Source organism: Musa acuminata, chromosome BXJ1-7, assembly GCF_036884655.1.
Source record: "Musa acuminata AAA Group cultivar baxijiao chromosome BXJ1-7, Cavendish_Baxijiao_AAA, whole genome shotgun sequence".
Lineage (NCBI taxonomy): Eukaryota > Viridiplantae > Streptophyta > Magnoliopsida > Zingiberales > Musaceae > Musa > Musa acuminata.
Window position 1 is genome coordinate 7643740 of NC_088333.1, and position 14429 is coordinate 7658168.

At 41.3% G+C, this 14429-nt stretch overlaps 3 protein-coding genes across 5 annotated transcripts; 2 read left to right on the forward strand and 1 right to left on the reverse strand.

Annotated features, from left to right (window-relative positions):
• The first annotated feature begins 470 nt into the window (after positions 1 to 470).
• On the forward strand, positions 471 to 1990 carry LOC135678569 (mitochondrial uncoupling protein 5-like). The gene has a single exon (XM_065191514.1). The coding sequence runs from the start codon at positions 872 to 874 to the stop codon at positions 1841 to 1843; it is 972 nt and encodes a 323-aa protein (XP_065047586.1). The 5' UTR covers positions 471 to 871; the 3' UTR covers positions 1844 to 1990.
• A 553-nt stretch (positions 1991 to 2543) lies between these two features.
• On the forward strand, positions 2544 to 9697 carry LOC135678570 (uncharacterized). 3 transcript variants are annotated; one of them, XM_065191516.1, is made up of 8 exons: positions 2544 to 2716; positions 4925 to 5002; positions 5361 to 5433; positions 6686 to 6759; positions 7518 to 7811; positions 8998 to 9060; positions 9158 to 9221; positions 9288 to 9697. In XM_065191516.1, the coding sequence occupies exons 1-5, from the start codon at positions 2600 to 2602 to the stop codon at positions 7587 to 7589; spliced, it is 414 nt and encodes a 137-aa protein (XP_065047588.1). In that variant the 5' UTR covers positions 2544 to 2599; the 3' UTR covers positions 7590 to 7811; positions 8998 to 9060; positions 9158 to 9221; positions 9288 to 9697. The 3 variants fall into 3 exon arrangements, with proteins under 3 accessions (XP_065047588.1, XP_065047590.1, XP_065047587.1); XM_065191518.1 differs by having other exon boundaries at positions 7518 to 7792; XM_065191515.1 differs by having other exon boundaries at positions 7518 to 9060.
• A 336-nt stretch (positions 9698 to 10033) lies between these two features.
• On the reverse strand, positions 10034 to 13791 carry LOC103991294 (adenine nucleotide transporter BT1, chloroplastic/mitochondrial). The gene is made up of 4 exons (XM_009410695.3): positions 13562 to 13791; positions 12479 to 13077; positions 10855 to 11016; positions 10034 to 10785 (listed from the first exon to the last, which is right to left on the reverse strand). The coding sequence occupies exons 2-4, from the start codon at positions 13073 to 13075 to the stop codon at positions 10315 to 10317; spliced, it is 1230 nt and encodes a 409-aa protein (XP_009408970.2). The 5' UTR covers positions 13076 to 13077; positions 13562 to 13791; the 3' UTR covers positions 10034 to 10314.
• Positions 13792 to 14429: the final 638 nt, after the last annotated feature.

A 14429-nucleotide genomic window follows, 5' to 3' on the forward strand; every position in this document is an offset into this window, starting at 1 on the left:
GTACCAAGCCGAGGTCTCCCGACCGGGACGCGCCAGCAATCCCCGCTCGGGAAGAGCCGCCGCATCACCCCGAGTCCGAGGCCGTACCCGACCACCCCGGAGGAGACGAGTACCGCCCCAGGGAGATCCCCGCCATTCGGACCCCCGAACGAGCCGAGACGACCTCCCGGGTCACGGCTAACGAAAAGGGTGTTTACATTAAGTAGAAAAAAAAGGTGTTTACACTAACATCCCCAACGTTGTCGGAAAGGAACAGCAAATTACGCCATGGAAAATACGTGTGGACTGGGGTGGCGACGAACCCGTCGCGCCACCACCGATGGTGGGTGGAGGGCTACGGCGTCGCATGGACGACCGTTCGATCCTTGCTACACGGCCTTGATCGGACCTCCATGAATGCCAACAGGGACAAATATTCCAAAATCGTAGGCCGGGCTTTAATTAAGAAGAACCCTTCTCACTCTCGGTCACCGGTCGTTTCCCCACCGTTGTTTCCTTCGGCGTCCTCTCCTATTCTCGTGTGGTATTGGGAGCTCTGCCAATGCTACAAATAACCCTCCCACCGCCTCGCCTCCAACTCGCACTTGACCGCAGCATATGTCAGCGGCCCAGCGTCCCGCACTCCTCTTCCGTAGCTTTCGTCCTCCACTCCCATCTCCTTGTCTCCAGTGAGATGAACCCCAACTCCAACTGGTAATAGTTGTTGTTGTAGTCGTAGAATTCCCTTTCCCTGCCACATCGAGCGGAAGGAGCTTGTTTTCCTTCCCTTCGATTCTGCCTAAAGTTGGGATTTTGTCGACCCTTTTCGCCTAAAGGAGCCACCTTGAGAATCATTCTTTGGTTGGTGTAATTTTTCCCCACATAACAAGAGATGGGCCTCAAAGGATTCCTTGAAGGAGGCATCGCCTCGATCGTCGCCGGATGCTCCACCCATCCTCTCGACCTCATAAAGGTCCGCATGCAGCTCCAAGGCGAGGCCATCAGCCCCTCGGTCTCCGCCCTTCGTCCCGCTGTCGCTCTTCACGGGGCCACCGGCATGACCACCCTCCGCCACCATCATCCTGCCCTGACCCCGCCACGGCGCCCCGGCCCGATCGGGGTGGGCGCGCAGATCCTCCGTGCCGAGGGTCCCGCGGGGCTCTTCTCCGGGGTCTCGGCCACCCTCCTCCGACAGACCCTCTACTCCACCACGCGCATGGGCCTCTACGACATGCTGAAGAAGCGCTGGTCCGCGCCCGGTGACGGCGGGTCCATCCCGCTCCACCGCAAGGTTGCCGCTGGCCTCATCGCCGGGGGCATCGGCGCCGCGGTCGGCAACCCCGCCGACGTGGCCATGGTCCGGATGCAGGCCGATGGGCGGCTCCCACCAGCGGAACGCCGGAACTACCGGAGCGTGCTCGACGCCATCGGGCGGATGGTCCGGCAGGAAGGAGTGGGGAGCCTGTGGCGGGGGTCGTCGCTGACGGTGAACCGGGCGATGATCGTGACAGCGTCGCAGCTGGCGACGTACGACCAGGCGAAGGAAGCGATCCTTCGGCGGCGCGGGGCAGGGGCCGACGGGCTGGGGACACACGTGGCGGCAAGCTTCGCGGCGGGGCTGGTGGCGTCGGCGGCGTCGAACCCTGTGGACGTCGTGAAGACACGGGTGATGAACATGAAGGTGGATAAAGGGGGCGCGGCGCCCTACGCCGGGGCGATGGACTGCGCCCTCAAGACGGTGCGGGCGGAGGGACCCATGGCGCTGTACAAGGGTTTCGTGCCCACCGTGTCCCGTCAAGGCCCCTTCACCGTCGTCCTCTTCGTCACGCTCGAGCAGGTGCGCAAGCTGCTCAAGGACGTCTGACCGCCACTCGCTGGTCTCAAACGCCCGACCGATACGCCACAGTTACTTCCACGAACGGCTCTGATGATGACGACGACAAATTAGACAGATTATTCCAAGTATTATTTACAGCTCCATACGAATACTACAAAATTGTGTGTGTTCCTATGTTTTATGATGTCATGCAAAAGCGTGTAATACAGATTCGTTCCAACGGAAGACCAACACTTTGGTCGCACCACATTTGAACTGGTGCGACTGCACGCGTTGTGTCTATATCCGATGGTTTCGTGGAGGTCGCAAAGACAAACGAGTAGTGGACGTAGCATTCGTGGACTGGAGCGATTGGTTAAACAGCAAGCGGTGGTGGGACCGTCGTTGGGATCCCAATGTGGCATTAAAAGCAGTGGAATGCATTAAAAATGTTACTTACGTCTCAATAATTTATGCGGATAAACCACAGAAATAAGCTTCGTTTTTTAGCGAAAGGAATGTCCCTTACAAAAAGAACCTCTTTTGTTCGTTAATAATGCAGCACGAGTTTGCAATCTTAGAAGACCGGTCTGTGTTTGGTGGTTTGACTGAGACATGCAAACTAACTGGTGTGTAGGCCCCATGTTTGGTGAGAGGGAAGCGTGTTCCCTGACCCGGCCGTGACAGGCAAGCTCGACGCAGCCGTTGTTGGTGTGCGTGGCTAACTCTGGGCTCACGGAGTCACCAAATTTCCCCTCTCCGACGCGGCCGTGTTCCTCGCCTTCCGCCACGCCACCATAGAGAATGTGGTGGGACGAAGAATTCCGAGAAGAAGAAGAAGAAGAAGAAGAAGCGGAGGAAGAGGAGCAGCGAGAATCTCCGGTCGATTTCGATTTCTTCTCCCTCCTGTCCAAGCCAAAGGTGACTCTAAATCTACCTCCTCCTCCGTTGTTATTTATGGGATTTGTTGGTTAGAAATCAAGCCATCGTGTTAACTCGTGGTCGATTCTTTGGTTGATAGACATTTGGGACCCTTTTTTTGGTATATTGTTTGTTCTAGGCTACTTTCTGGGAGATTTGGGATCTTGTAGGGTTTTGTTTAGAGGTAAATGGTTCATTTGGCTACTTCACTGGGGGAAAGATATTTTTTTTTTTCCATAAAAGTAGAAGTTTTTGCTTCAGCGATTGTTTATGATGTGAAATTGGAGGAAAAAAATGTGTTTCTATTACCATTATTTTAGTTTGCCCCAAATCTGAAATATACTGCCGGTGAATGGTAGCTCTTATTGAACAGTCGTCCTAATACATGAAATCAATTGCGGTTTAGGCTTAATGAAGTGTAGCTTTTGAATGTGTTTAATACATGAAAAAAATGTAGCTTATTAGGCGATTGTTTAATACATGAAATTGGAGGAAAAAAATGTGTTTCTATTACCATTATTTTAGTTTGCCCCAAATCTGAAATATACTGCAGGTGAATGGTAGCTCTTATTGAATAGTCGTGCTAATACATGAAATCGATTGCGGTTTAGGCTTATTGAAGTGTAGCTTTTGAATGTGTTTAATACATGAAAAAAATGTAGCGTATTCAGCGATTGTTTAATACATGAAATTGGAGGAAAAAAATGTGTTTCTATTACCATTGTTGTAGTTTGCCCCAAATCTGAAATATACTGCTGTGAATGGTAGCACTTATTGAAGTGTAGCTTTTGAATCTAGCAAGTTTGGGCTGCAGTGGCAGTGCAAAATGTGTTTCTATTACTATTATTTTTGTTGTTTGATGCTGTAGAATGTAAATTATGCCAATATTTACTCATCAATGTTCTGGTTGAACTCCTTTTTTAGATAAAGATATGCCCAACTTTATTTAATACTCACCCATATCTCAAGTTGAGAAGTTGCAACAGGTTCTGGTCATGCTCAGAATTGCAAAATGCCCGGTGCCTGTTTTAGTTATCGTTCATGAGGATTTCTTTCTTCATTTCCTTTTTCTTTTCCCTCAACTTTTGGCCACAATTCCTATTCTGTTTGGCATGACTGATACCTTAGCACAGGTAGCCTGTGATGTTTCCTGAAGCTGCTATAGTATATCTATCTTTCTTTGACACATCTAGTACCCCTTTTTCAGTCTTTCATGGAATGCTTTCACTTTCTGTAGGTCTTTACCAGAAAATTCTTGGTTTTTCAACTAATGGATGTGGTATCTGGTTTGATGCTGAATCATGGGAAGTTTTCTGAACAGATAGAGGGGAAAGCGTAACCTGGTAGATTGAAGAAGAAAAAGAAAATAGAGAGGTTGTTAAATGCATACACTTAAGAATGTCCCCTTCAGGTTATGGAGCAATATGTCACCAGTCGAGTGAAATGAAACTTTAAATAGGCTTCAAAACTTGTAATACTTAGATCTTGTACATCCAATTTCAATATGTAAATTATGCTGGCTATTTAACCAAACAAAAGAGTTTTTCCGGACTGGAGTTTGAACAAATCTTTTATGCCTGCTCCCCTTTTTGCGGTCGGAGTGGATTGGTCTGACGAGCCAAGTACAAATGTTCCCATCCCTTATGGCGAAATATTTGATTTTTCATAAATTATGTAAATTTCATGGGTGAAATGTCCATAATTGTTAAATATATGTATATATCTGTACACGTTGCTCATCAAGCTTTTTTAATTGTTTATTGCTCAGCACATCAGAATCTATGCAAGACCATAGTATATGACCTTTTTGTTTGGTACAGAAAACAATTATAATCTTTTAAGTGACTAGTGATGTGCCAGAATAGGTGTATCAACCATAGGACATCTTATATACGAAGAAGTTCTCAAATGTTTATTTTTATTTATGCACCATAAGATTTTTCTCTAATTTGATTTCACTTTGTTATCTGTGTTATTGTTCCTTGTGAATCATAATCTTTTGTGATTAGTGATATTCTTGAATAGGAGTATCTACTGTAGGATGTCTTATATGCTAAGAAGTTCTCGAATGTTTATTTTATTTATTTTGTTTCTTTTAGTATTATTACTATTATTTGTCAATACTTGCTTTTGTCTTCAATAAATTGACATAAGTATGCCCATTATTAATTTCTTGTACTAACATTGATGTTGTTTCTTCATGTCTAGGATTACTACAAGATACTGGAAGTTGATTATGATGCTACTGAAGAAATAATCCGTTCCAACTATATTCGTCTGGCATTGGTTTGTAATATCTAATAGATCTTTTAACTTCCTATGGACGTTGAGCATGTAAATTTAGCATTCTGTTATTTAAGCATGACCTTGTGTTAGATAAAGACCCAGTGGTCAACAATTCCATTTCTTGGCCTTGGTTAAAAGTAAAAAGAAAAAAGAACTGGATTGTAAAACCTTTTGGGTAACAATCTTTTTTCTTTGCATTCTTTTATGAAGCTTATTTGGTAGAAATGTCATAGAGCTTATTTGGTGCATCTCTATTTTTTACTGTGGAAACACGTTTTAGATGTCATGGAGAATAGTGAATTCATATATGAATTGTCTAATTACAGCAGAAAGTTTCTTACTTTTTTTTCTTTGCTAGAAATGGCATCCTGATAAGAAAAAGGAGGAAAGTGCTACTTCAAGATTTCAAGAAATTAACGAGGCATACAAAGGTATGTGTTCAACCATCAATGAAAGTACATCTTTTCTGGTCTAGGAAAATTTGAAGGTCATTTCCTGGTTGCAGGAGCTTAAATCTGTAACCAATAACTTAGATCTTCCTGTAAGTGGATTAGCCTTTATAGTTCAACACCATGTGAGTCAACCAGGAAGGTTATGATTGATTAATGATGATTTTTTGTTGACCTCAATTACTTTGATGCTGATAGCATGTTGCAAAATTCTGTACCTAAATTTGATGCACTTTTCTGCAACATCCATGAATTCTTGCAGTATTTTCCATCAGAATACTGTAAAAAATTTTGCTTTCTTTCACACTTCCTGTTTGTTAGATGCACAGCTTGTCCTCTTCATTGATTAAAAAATTATAAAAATTCATAAACATGACAAATGTGCCCCGATCTAGTGATGTAAGGGCTGACCAATAGAAACTTTTCTAAGATTATAAGCACATACTTCTTCTCGATGTATTATCTTAAAGATCTTTTAAATAATGATTTTTTTTCTTTTTTGGCAAAGGATAAGTGGCAAAGGTGGGATATAAATCTAGGACATTGCAATAAATTGTCGAAGTCTTTACCAGCTAAACTAGCTAACACCTTCAAGTAATGACATTTATTATCATATTTAAATAATGCTAATTCATTCTCAATCTGGAAATAAATGTTTCTGTGGTTCAATGATGGCATCCTTCATCTCTTGTGCATCTTTCAGATTTATTTGCATTAAGTAGTTGTAATTTTATTAGCTAAGTTTCACAATTAATCTTAGCTATCAACTCCCTTTTACTTTTTTATATAATAAGTAACTATTGCTTCTTTTTGTTGACTGTGATGAAGTAGTCAATAAATTCTCTTCGTTGACTCTCATGAAGTATGCAAAAAATTCTCTTTGTTGGCGGTAATGAAGTATGCATTAACTTATAGACACTCCGCACATATTGTGCCTCGTCAATCAGTTTGTCATGTTGAATGATTTTCAGAGTTTCCCTATCATGCATGAGATCGATTCTTCGTACTGGAGTTATTTATCTCAAGAATCATCTCGTTTGCACTAATTGCTAATAATCGAGTATAGGTTGATGAATGATCAACTAGCAAAGAGATGCTATCTAATTATCTGGCCCATTTAAAATTCTGAGGACAGAATGCATTCTGCTAAGCATTGATCTCACTCTCTTCATTACTATTTTTATCATTATTACGCCTGATCACTGTTTGTGAACAAAATGCATTATTCTAACAGTTTTAAGTGATCCTGTCAAAAGGCGAGAGTATGATGAGAAGGGAGTCTGTGTAGTCGAAGACTATAATGCTATTGTAAGCATATCTGCCCACCTTTTGTTTGCCTGTTTTAGATGTTGATGATGCATATTGCATGGCATTTTTGGTTACACCAAAATTTTTCCCAATTAGATAGATAAGAACTTCAAGTTAAAATAGTGTAATGGGTAGCTTCTTACCTTTGCAACATACGTTAAATTCAAGCTGACTTTTCTGGCTTGACCTCATTTGCTAGCAAATTAGTTGGAAGTGACCCAAAAGATTGCAGGACAAAACTGAGCATATAGCTTTTAGCTAATTAGAGCATGTCCCCATTTTCAATATATTGTCTCCATTTAATCTGGTCTTCCATTTTGGAGGCCTATAGATATAAATCTTTTACAGGTAAACTTGTAGTTGGATAGAACTAGTGTATTAAACTTATATTGGCAGATTGTTAGCCTGATCTCACCATACTGCTGTAAGTTTTTGGTATGTTGATTTCAATTCCCAGTTCCTCTCCAAATGTTCCAAGTAGTCTAATCCAAAAATAAATAAACAAATAAAAAGTGGGAGAGGGCGTCCTAAAACTTTTTCATAAAGAACTCAGAACTATCATAGAGAAGGATGGAAATTAGCTTTGCTAATTCCTTGTGAGAGGTTAAAATCATATTTTGGTCAAGTCTATAATTGTCAAATCTCCATGAAACACATCGTTCCGGTCATGTAATTTTTCTATGCTTGTGTAGTCTCAAATTTCAATGTTTTGGTTCTCATTCATTTCCGGCATCACAATATATGTTGTAAAATTTCAGGAATACCTGAACAGATACAAGGGCCTGATATTAACATGCAATGGCCTTGGCATTAGATATCCAATATGGTGAATCAACTGCAAGCGGTGGAACAATATGGTGAATCTCCTCGGCGCCGCTGCCCCGCCTGGGCGACTGACTGGGCCCGGTCTGCACCGGTTGCTGAGCCAGCCTCCTGACCTGAGGTCGACGGGCCGGCCAGCTCGAACCTGAATTCCGTGCGAGGGAAGTTTTCCTTTGCTCCCAACAGAGGGACGGTGACGGGAGAGAGGATTGTAAATTTTTTTCCTCATGGTCAATCTTCTATACTATTATAGCGCTGTTATGTTTTCTTGCGTATCTCAGTATGAGGAGAGGGATGTTGGTTTTGGTTTCTTATAGATTTAGATTTCTAAAAATTTTCTGTTCTCTTTAGACAATAACTATATTTCTGGCTTTTGTTTGAGGAAGTAATTTCATGAAATATAATGAGGAGATTGACTTAAATTTTGAAATCACGAAAAGTCTCCAAAAATCTAGGAGGATTTCAAACATTGATGTTATGTTTGAATGTGAAGTTAACTTATTCAGATTTTATGTTGAGTAAATACATGGAACTTTTGAGTATTCTATGAGGCTGAGAGTTTTGCACGGTATCAGGCAGCATAAACTTTTGACTATTCTTATATATTACGATCTTGTGCAGATTATTCAGTGTTCTTTGAATTTTTGTCTAAGATTATTGTGGTATTTATCATCCTTTTACGACCAAGTATTTTGTTTTTTGTTTTACATTGACATGTTCCGTAAATGAGGTTCTACCTGCACGTACATGCTTGTAAGAATATATTGTCAAATGCATATGCTATGTCTCATAAAAATTGCCCTGCATGGAGGTTGTGATAATGGACTAGATTTTGTAGTAGCTATATTGCATTTAGGAAATCTACAATGTGGTATCCACTTTTGTGAGCAATCTCAAATAAGAGGACTATTACAAACAGGAAACTAGTATATATCAACTATGTGGTCTTAACAATCTATTCAGGCCCAAAGCATTAGGCGTTTGCTGTTCCAGTCATAAAACAATCAATTTCATCTTTGTATCCCCATGTTTACATTCTATCATCAGGAACTTATGGAATATTCATGACATTAGCTTTCGTGTCAGGCCCCAGATTGAGGAAAATAAGACCAAGAACCGTTATAGGAGCTTAAAAGCCTCTTCATTTTGCTTCAGTCATGCTTTTGTTTGAACCATTTCTATATGCTTGACTGTTGTATTGAACTATTCTGTTTCACACTAAATGCAGCATTACAATTATGGAATATGCTGTTTTAGTACTTCTTTTAGCAGAGTTGCCCCCACTGAGATTTGCGCTTGTGCCTGAAAATCCTCTAGTCCTAGACATGTGCAGAGCTTTCTAATTCGATAGTGATTCACTTTTAGCAATTTTCATATTCCATGGATGGCTTAATAACGATTACTTTGACTTAACAGCCATCGCAACTGTGGTCACCATTGCGGAGATTCTTAAAAACAATGGCCTTGCGGTTGAGAAGAGTAAGATTTTGTATTCTTATCTGACCTGTTAGATTATGTATTTGAAGTCTACCACACACATTATCTAACTATTATTTTTGTTAAAAAAACCCTTCAGAGATCATGAATCGATGGTTGGTGTGGAGGATGAGGCCAGGGGACGGCTGTTGCAGAAAGCAAGGGTAAAGACTTGATTAGATTAAAATGATATACAGTAGTGTTTGACCTGAGCCTATTCTCTTCTGCAGATTGAGATATTGCTGGGAAAGACGGAAAATTTTGATGAATTAATGGCTGCAGCCGCACAGAGAGGTGATGGAGATGATGAGCAGAATTAAAATAAAGTCTTGCTTTGTTTTGGGATTGGCAGATGGTGTTTGGTGATTTCAAGGGCTATTCCCATGAATCAAAGAGCAGCATTATTTGTTCTCCAACTCTCCGTGTATGATGATTCTAGGTTGTAGTGTTTTTTTGCTGGAATGGAATATGTGAACCAAAACTGAACTTAAAGGTCCATTTTCATTGCAAACGATGGTTTCTCTCATCCACTATATGGCAACACATTGTTCTGACCTGTGATAGCATCTTGAAACAGAGATATCTGACCTGTGAAAATATTTTTGCTTATAAAAGGAATATAACCATTTCAATTGGGGCATGATCGTAACTGAAAAGCTCATAAAGTTCGACATTTGATACAACTTGGTTTCCATCTTAATTATCATGTTTTAAGTATACCATAATAGGTTTACAAAAATTATTGCCACATATCCTATAACTTCATCGTACCATCCAAATAACATGTCCTTTTTTAATTTCAGAGCAGGATTTATATCTTTAGGTTGTGTTTTTTGCGGATAGCAGAAAATTTATAACCCTTGAAATTTATAACATTGAAAATTTATAACCCTTACATCAATCAATTATTAAAGGAGTTTAGAACAAAATAGAAAGAACTACTGTTCAGTAGCACTCTACAGTAATCTCAAAATCCTTAACATTGAAATCTAATTTTATTGTCTCCAGTTGAATTTTCCAGCATCAACCTTAACATTTCAAATATCATATTTACCCTTCCAATGGGTTCTCGGGAAAAATAAAATACATTAAAAAGCACGAAGAAATTAAGAAACAGCTACATGTGAGAATCTAAATGTCCCTGGCAGCTGCATTAGGATTCCGAAGAGCTGCAATCAAAGAAAACTTGCCGAGTGAGAAAGGTTGAAATCTCACTTTGCATGGTTCCATACTCTATACGATGAGAATGCATTGGAGTCATGCATCTTCCTCATCAATCAAGATCTTCTTGCACGCCTCGTAGCACATGAATGAGATGCCTGCAGCAGGCACCAACTTCATGCAACTTGGCCCCAACCCTTTGTAAAGACCCCCAACCCCTTCCTTTTCCAGTATGCTCAGGAGAGCATGTAGCATGTTCTTGTACACCTGCCTACCACCGACAGCTCCGACTTGCATATGCTTCCGAGCAACCTCAAGTGGGAAAGTGGCACTGCTCGATATGGCTCCAGCTGCTGAACCAATCAGAAGTGTGGCAACGTTGCCTATATCGTCCGTGTTGAAGGTCTTCTTGTAAACTTTCTTGAGGGTATCATATGCAAAGTAGTTGGTGGCAGCATACGGCACGACCCCTATAAGACTCGGAGTGAGACCTCTGTACAGCTCCGACGGACCTTCCTCTTGTATGATTTTCAATAAAGCATGTAAAAGATTGTCATAGACGTCTCTCTGTACCAGGAGCAGGAATCAGATACAAACATATGTGCAAGATTAACATTCCAGGGGGTTTTCACTAACCTGTATGGTTAGTCGAGTTTTGAGTAGCTCTAATGGATACGTACAGAGGGTTGAGCTGACTCCAGCAACGGCCCCAGCAACAAGTGAGGGGGGAAGTGGAAGTTTGGGTTGTTCTCCATCCTTAGGAGTCAAAGCCTTCTTAGCTGTATCATAAGCAAACAACTGCAAGAAGAACCATCAACATTCAAAAGAACTGCAGAAATAGAAATGTGGATTATATAGTAGCAGCCTACTAGGTTAAACCACCAGCATTCCTAAGGAGCTAAGGTTCAAACAAGATGATTGATTACTAGAGACTGAAAATGTATGCAACATCATATTGTCATTTCATATGGATCATGTGCATTTTCTGCACGGTCTGCTAAAAACAATGTGGTGAAAACTGGCAGGCAAAACCAACACAAACACAACCTTATGGTCTTTAATTACATAATATTTCTTTAATCTACAAAGTAATATACATGTGATCAAAGAGTTAAATGTTGAGACATACTAAATGCAGGTACGCATTACATGATGAATGAGTGATTAGATATTGTGGCAAAACATTCTGTTTATTCATCAAAGGGATTACATGATAGTAGAGAAAATGTATCTAATTTGCCCAGTGAGTCAAACAATACCAGAGGCAACATCACAAGCCTATAAAATATACATAAAGCAATAGTTTTGATGCCATGAAATGTTCAAAAGAGGAACATTCACTGTCGTTCAGACATTCAAACCTCATTTTCTTTAACTGAACCATATGTTTACGTTTAAAAAGTTCAAAGCCCGAAATGGAACCAACCAAACCCAAAAAGCAAGGTAACGATTAACCCATTCCACCAGTTTGGTGTTCGGTTTTATAGGATCATGTTCACTGCAGAGAGGCGCACCATAAACACCAGACCACAAAGTTGATCCACAAGGGAGATTTTGAAATAAAACCAAAAAAGATATTTCTCAAATAAAGGTCGAATGACTCAAAAACCTAGCAAGGGAAACAGACATCCAAATTTGCAAATGGCCAAGACACCTAAAGTGAACTGAAAAATGCTTTATCATCTGCACAAAACTCAGCTCAAACCTCCCCTCCTTCCCTGAAGTCCCATCAAAATGGAAAGCTCGAAGTGTTCCACCATGACTGCTTTCTGCCTCGTGGACTGCAAAACGGTGCATGTGGATTGCAAAAGGGGCGATCCATCAGTTGCGAGATCAAAGAAGCATCCAGGATTATGTTGCTTGCAATATGGGAATCGGTGGTAATGAGTGGTTTGATCCATGTTTCCTATATAGTATGGTTCTATGATGGGACTAAAATAATTGGAGAATCATAACTTTAACTGAGCCGACTAGTTTAGTTGACATGTTTGTTCAGTTTTTTTTTTTTTTACTTTAGCCCAGGCTTCTGGGTATCATGTTTCGCTCGAACAATCCATGACCTAAATTTAGCAAAGATTCCTGGAAAGTCATGAGATATACAATTAAAGAAGTTGATAGCATATATCTTGGTCAACCATAACAAAAGGTTAAAAGTTATTATGAAAGAAAGCGGTAAGGAAACAACGGTGTGATATCACAGACAAGGAAATCACCATTAAACTAGAAATGCATATGATATAAAATCAACACGATCAATTACCTCAATCGCCTTGCTTGGTGCAACACGGATCACATTAACAAAATTTCCACGGAACAGCCCTTTCCACCCCTCAGTATTCATTATAGACTGGAAGACTTCTGTCGTCGAGTTCCCATTGCTTCCTACCATAAGATGTGTCCTGATCGTTTCCAACGGTGCAACCGCAGTCCGTGACACCGCCCCCGCAATTGCTCCACTGAACAACCTTCTAAAGTGGGGATTCCCTATCCTAATCCTTATTTTCAACCCACCCTTCTTCTTCTCCTTTTTAACCACTACCTCCTCCGCAACATCAGTTGCTTCCGCTACTGTTCCAGTAGGATCAGCAGCAGGAGTCTCAAGAGCACGATACCCAACCTCCGGCGACACATACTTCATGTAGAGATCGGCCCCTGACACCTTAACGCTGTTATTTGTAGGATTAGAAGTATTAGGAGAAACCCCAAAACCGACTCCCATCTGCCCAACACTCGCAAACAAGCCACCAGTGGGGTAGAATCCCTCATGGAGGTTCCATGAAAAGCTTAGTTCTGGAAAGGGTAGGAGGAACAACCCATCAGTCTTCTTCTCAAACGGTTGCAGCCTCTTATCCGCCATTCCTATCACAAGCAAAACCTGGATTTGGTAAGATTAGGGCACCACAGCATCCAAATGCACCACTCTTGGGTTCGAAAGGCACTTGAGATAACCAAATCGGAAGACAAATTCAAGGGGACGAATGCAGCAAAGTAGATGCTTCAACAAAATGGGAGATATAAAATACAGGAAATAAATATCTTTGAATCCAACAGATATTACAACCACGCAAGAACGAGGCGGAGGTGCGAGAGAAAATAAAATAAATTGGGTTTTCTACAGACACAAGAGAAGCACGGCGCTACGCAGGGCCGCTGCCTGAATCGACAAGAACAAGAAGAAGAACATAATGCATAGATTAAAAGAGAAGGAAACGTGGTAAACCCCGAAACCAAATCGAATCCAGAAAAAGACTCGATTTAAAAAAAAAACATATGGATCATCAGATGAGCAAGTGAAAGCCGAACTATGACAGAGGAATCCAAAAATCCAGGGGAACGACGTCACCTCAACGATCCACGCGAAACAATCGGGCAGGGGGAATCAAACTAGGATAATCCAAAGAGCCGCGCCTTCGAGAGATCAAAGCCAGGATAATCTCCCTATTTGATCGATCTCGCCATTCGCGCTATAACAGCGAGGAGGGGGACGGGTGAGAGGGATTAGCCGCCGCTACCCCTTCCTGTGCCTCTCTCCCGTCGTCCGTCCCGCTGTTGGGAGTAAAGGAGAACTTCCCCTATCCCATGAATGCCCTTACAATCTAGATTACATAATAGGTGAATAATGTAGGGGTATAATTGTCCTTTAGAAGGTAGGTCACGCATCTTTCACTCGTTACCATCTTTACAATGTACCGGTAAGGGGTATATTGGTCTTTTCGTCGAAATCGAGAACAGAGTTAGGTGATGAATATGACAGGGTAGGGTGATGAATGATGATGAGATGCAATTTTAATCTTTCAAGGTGTCATTAAATTTAGCAACCACATAGTTGTGTTTGTGGGGCATATTGCAAGGCGATGAGAGGAATAATAGCTACTGACAACCATATATAAAGCATAAAGACATATTCTTTGCTTCCAATTGTTTGCTTGTTGTAGCCTAGCGGTCAAGTGAGTGGGAATGTCAAGAACTTTTTAGCCTGTTGAACTTGTTCTTTCCACATCCTAAAGGTCGACAAATGCTTTGAGATGTTAAAGCAGTCAAAGTTTCGGTGCTAGTTTTGTCAGCACGTAGCTGTTTGATATTTAGTGAGAAAAAAAGATAAGACTATGGGCTAAAAAGAATAAATCATTGTCCAAGAACAGAGTGAATTGACATCTTTATCTCCAAAATTTGCAGAGGAAAAAAACAAATAATTTAGATCCTCCCCAAAC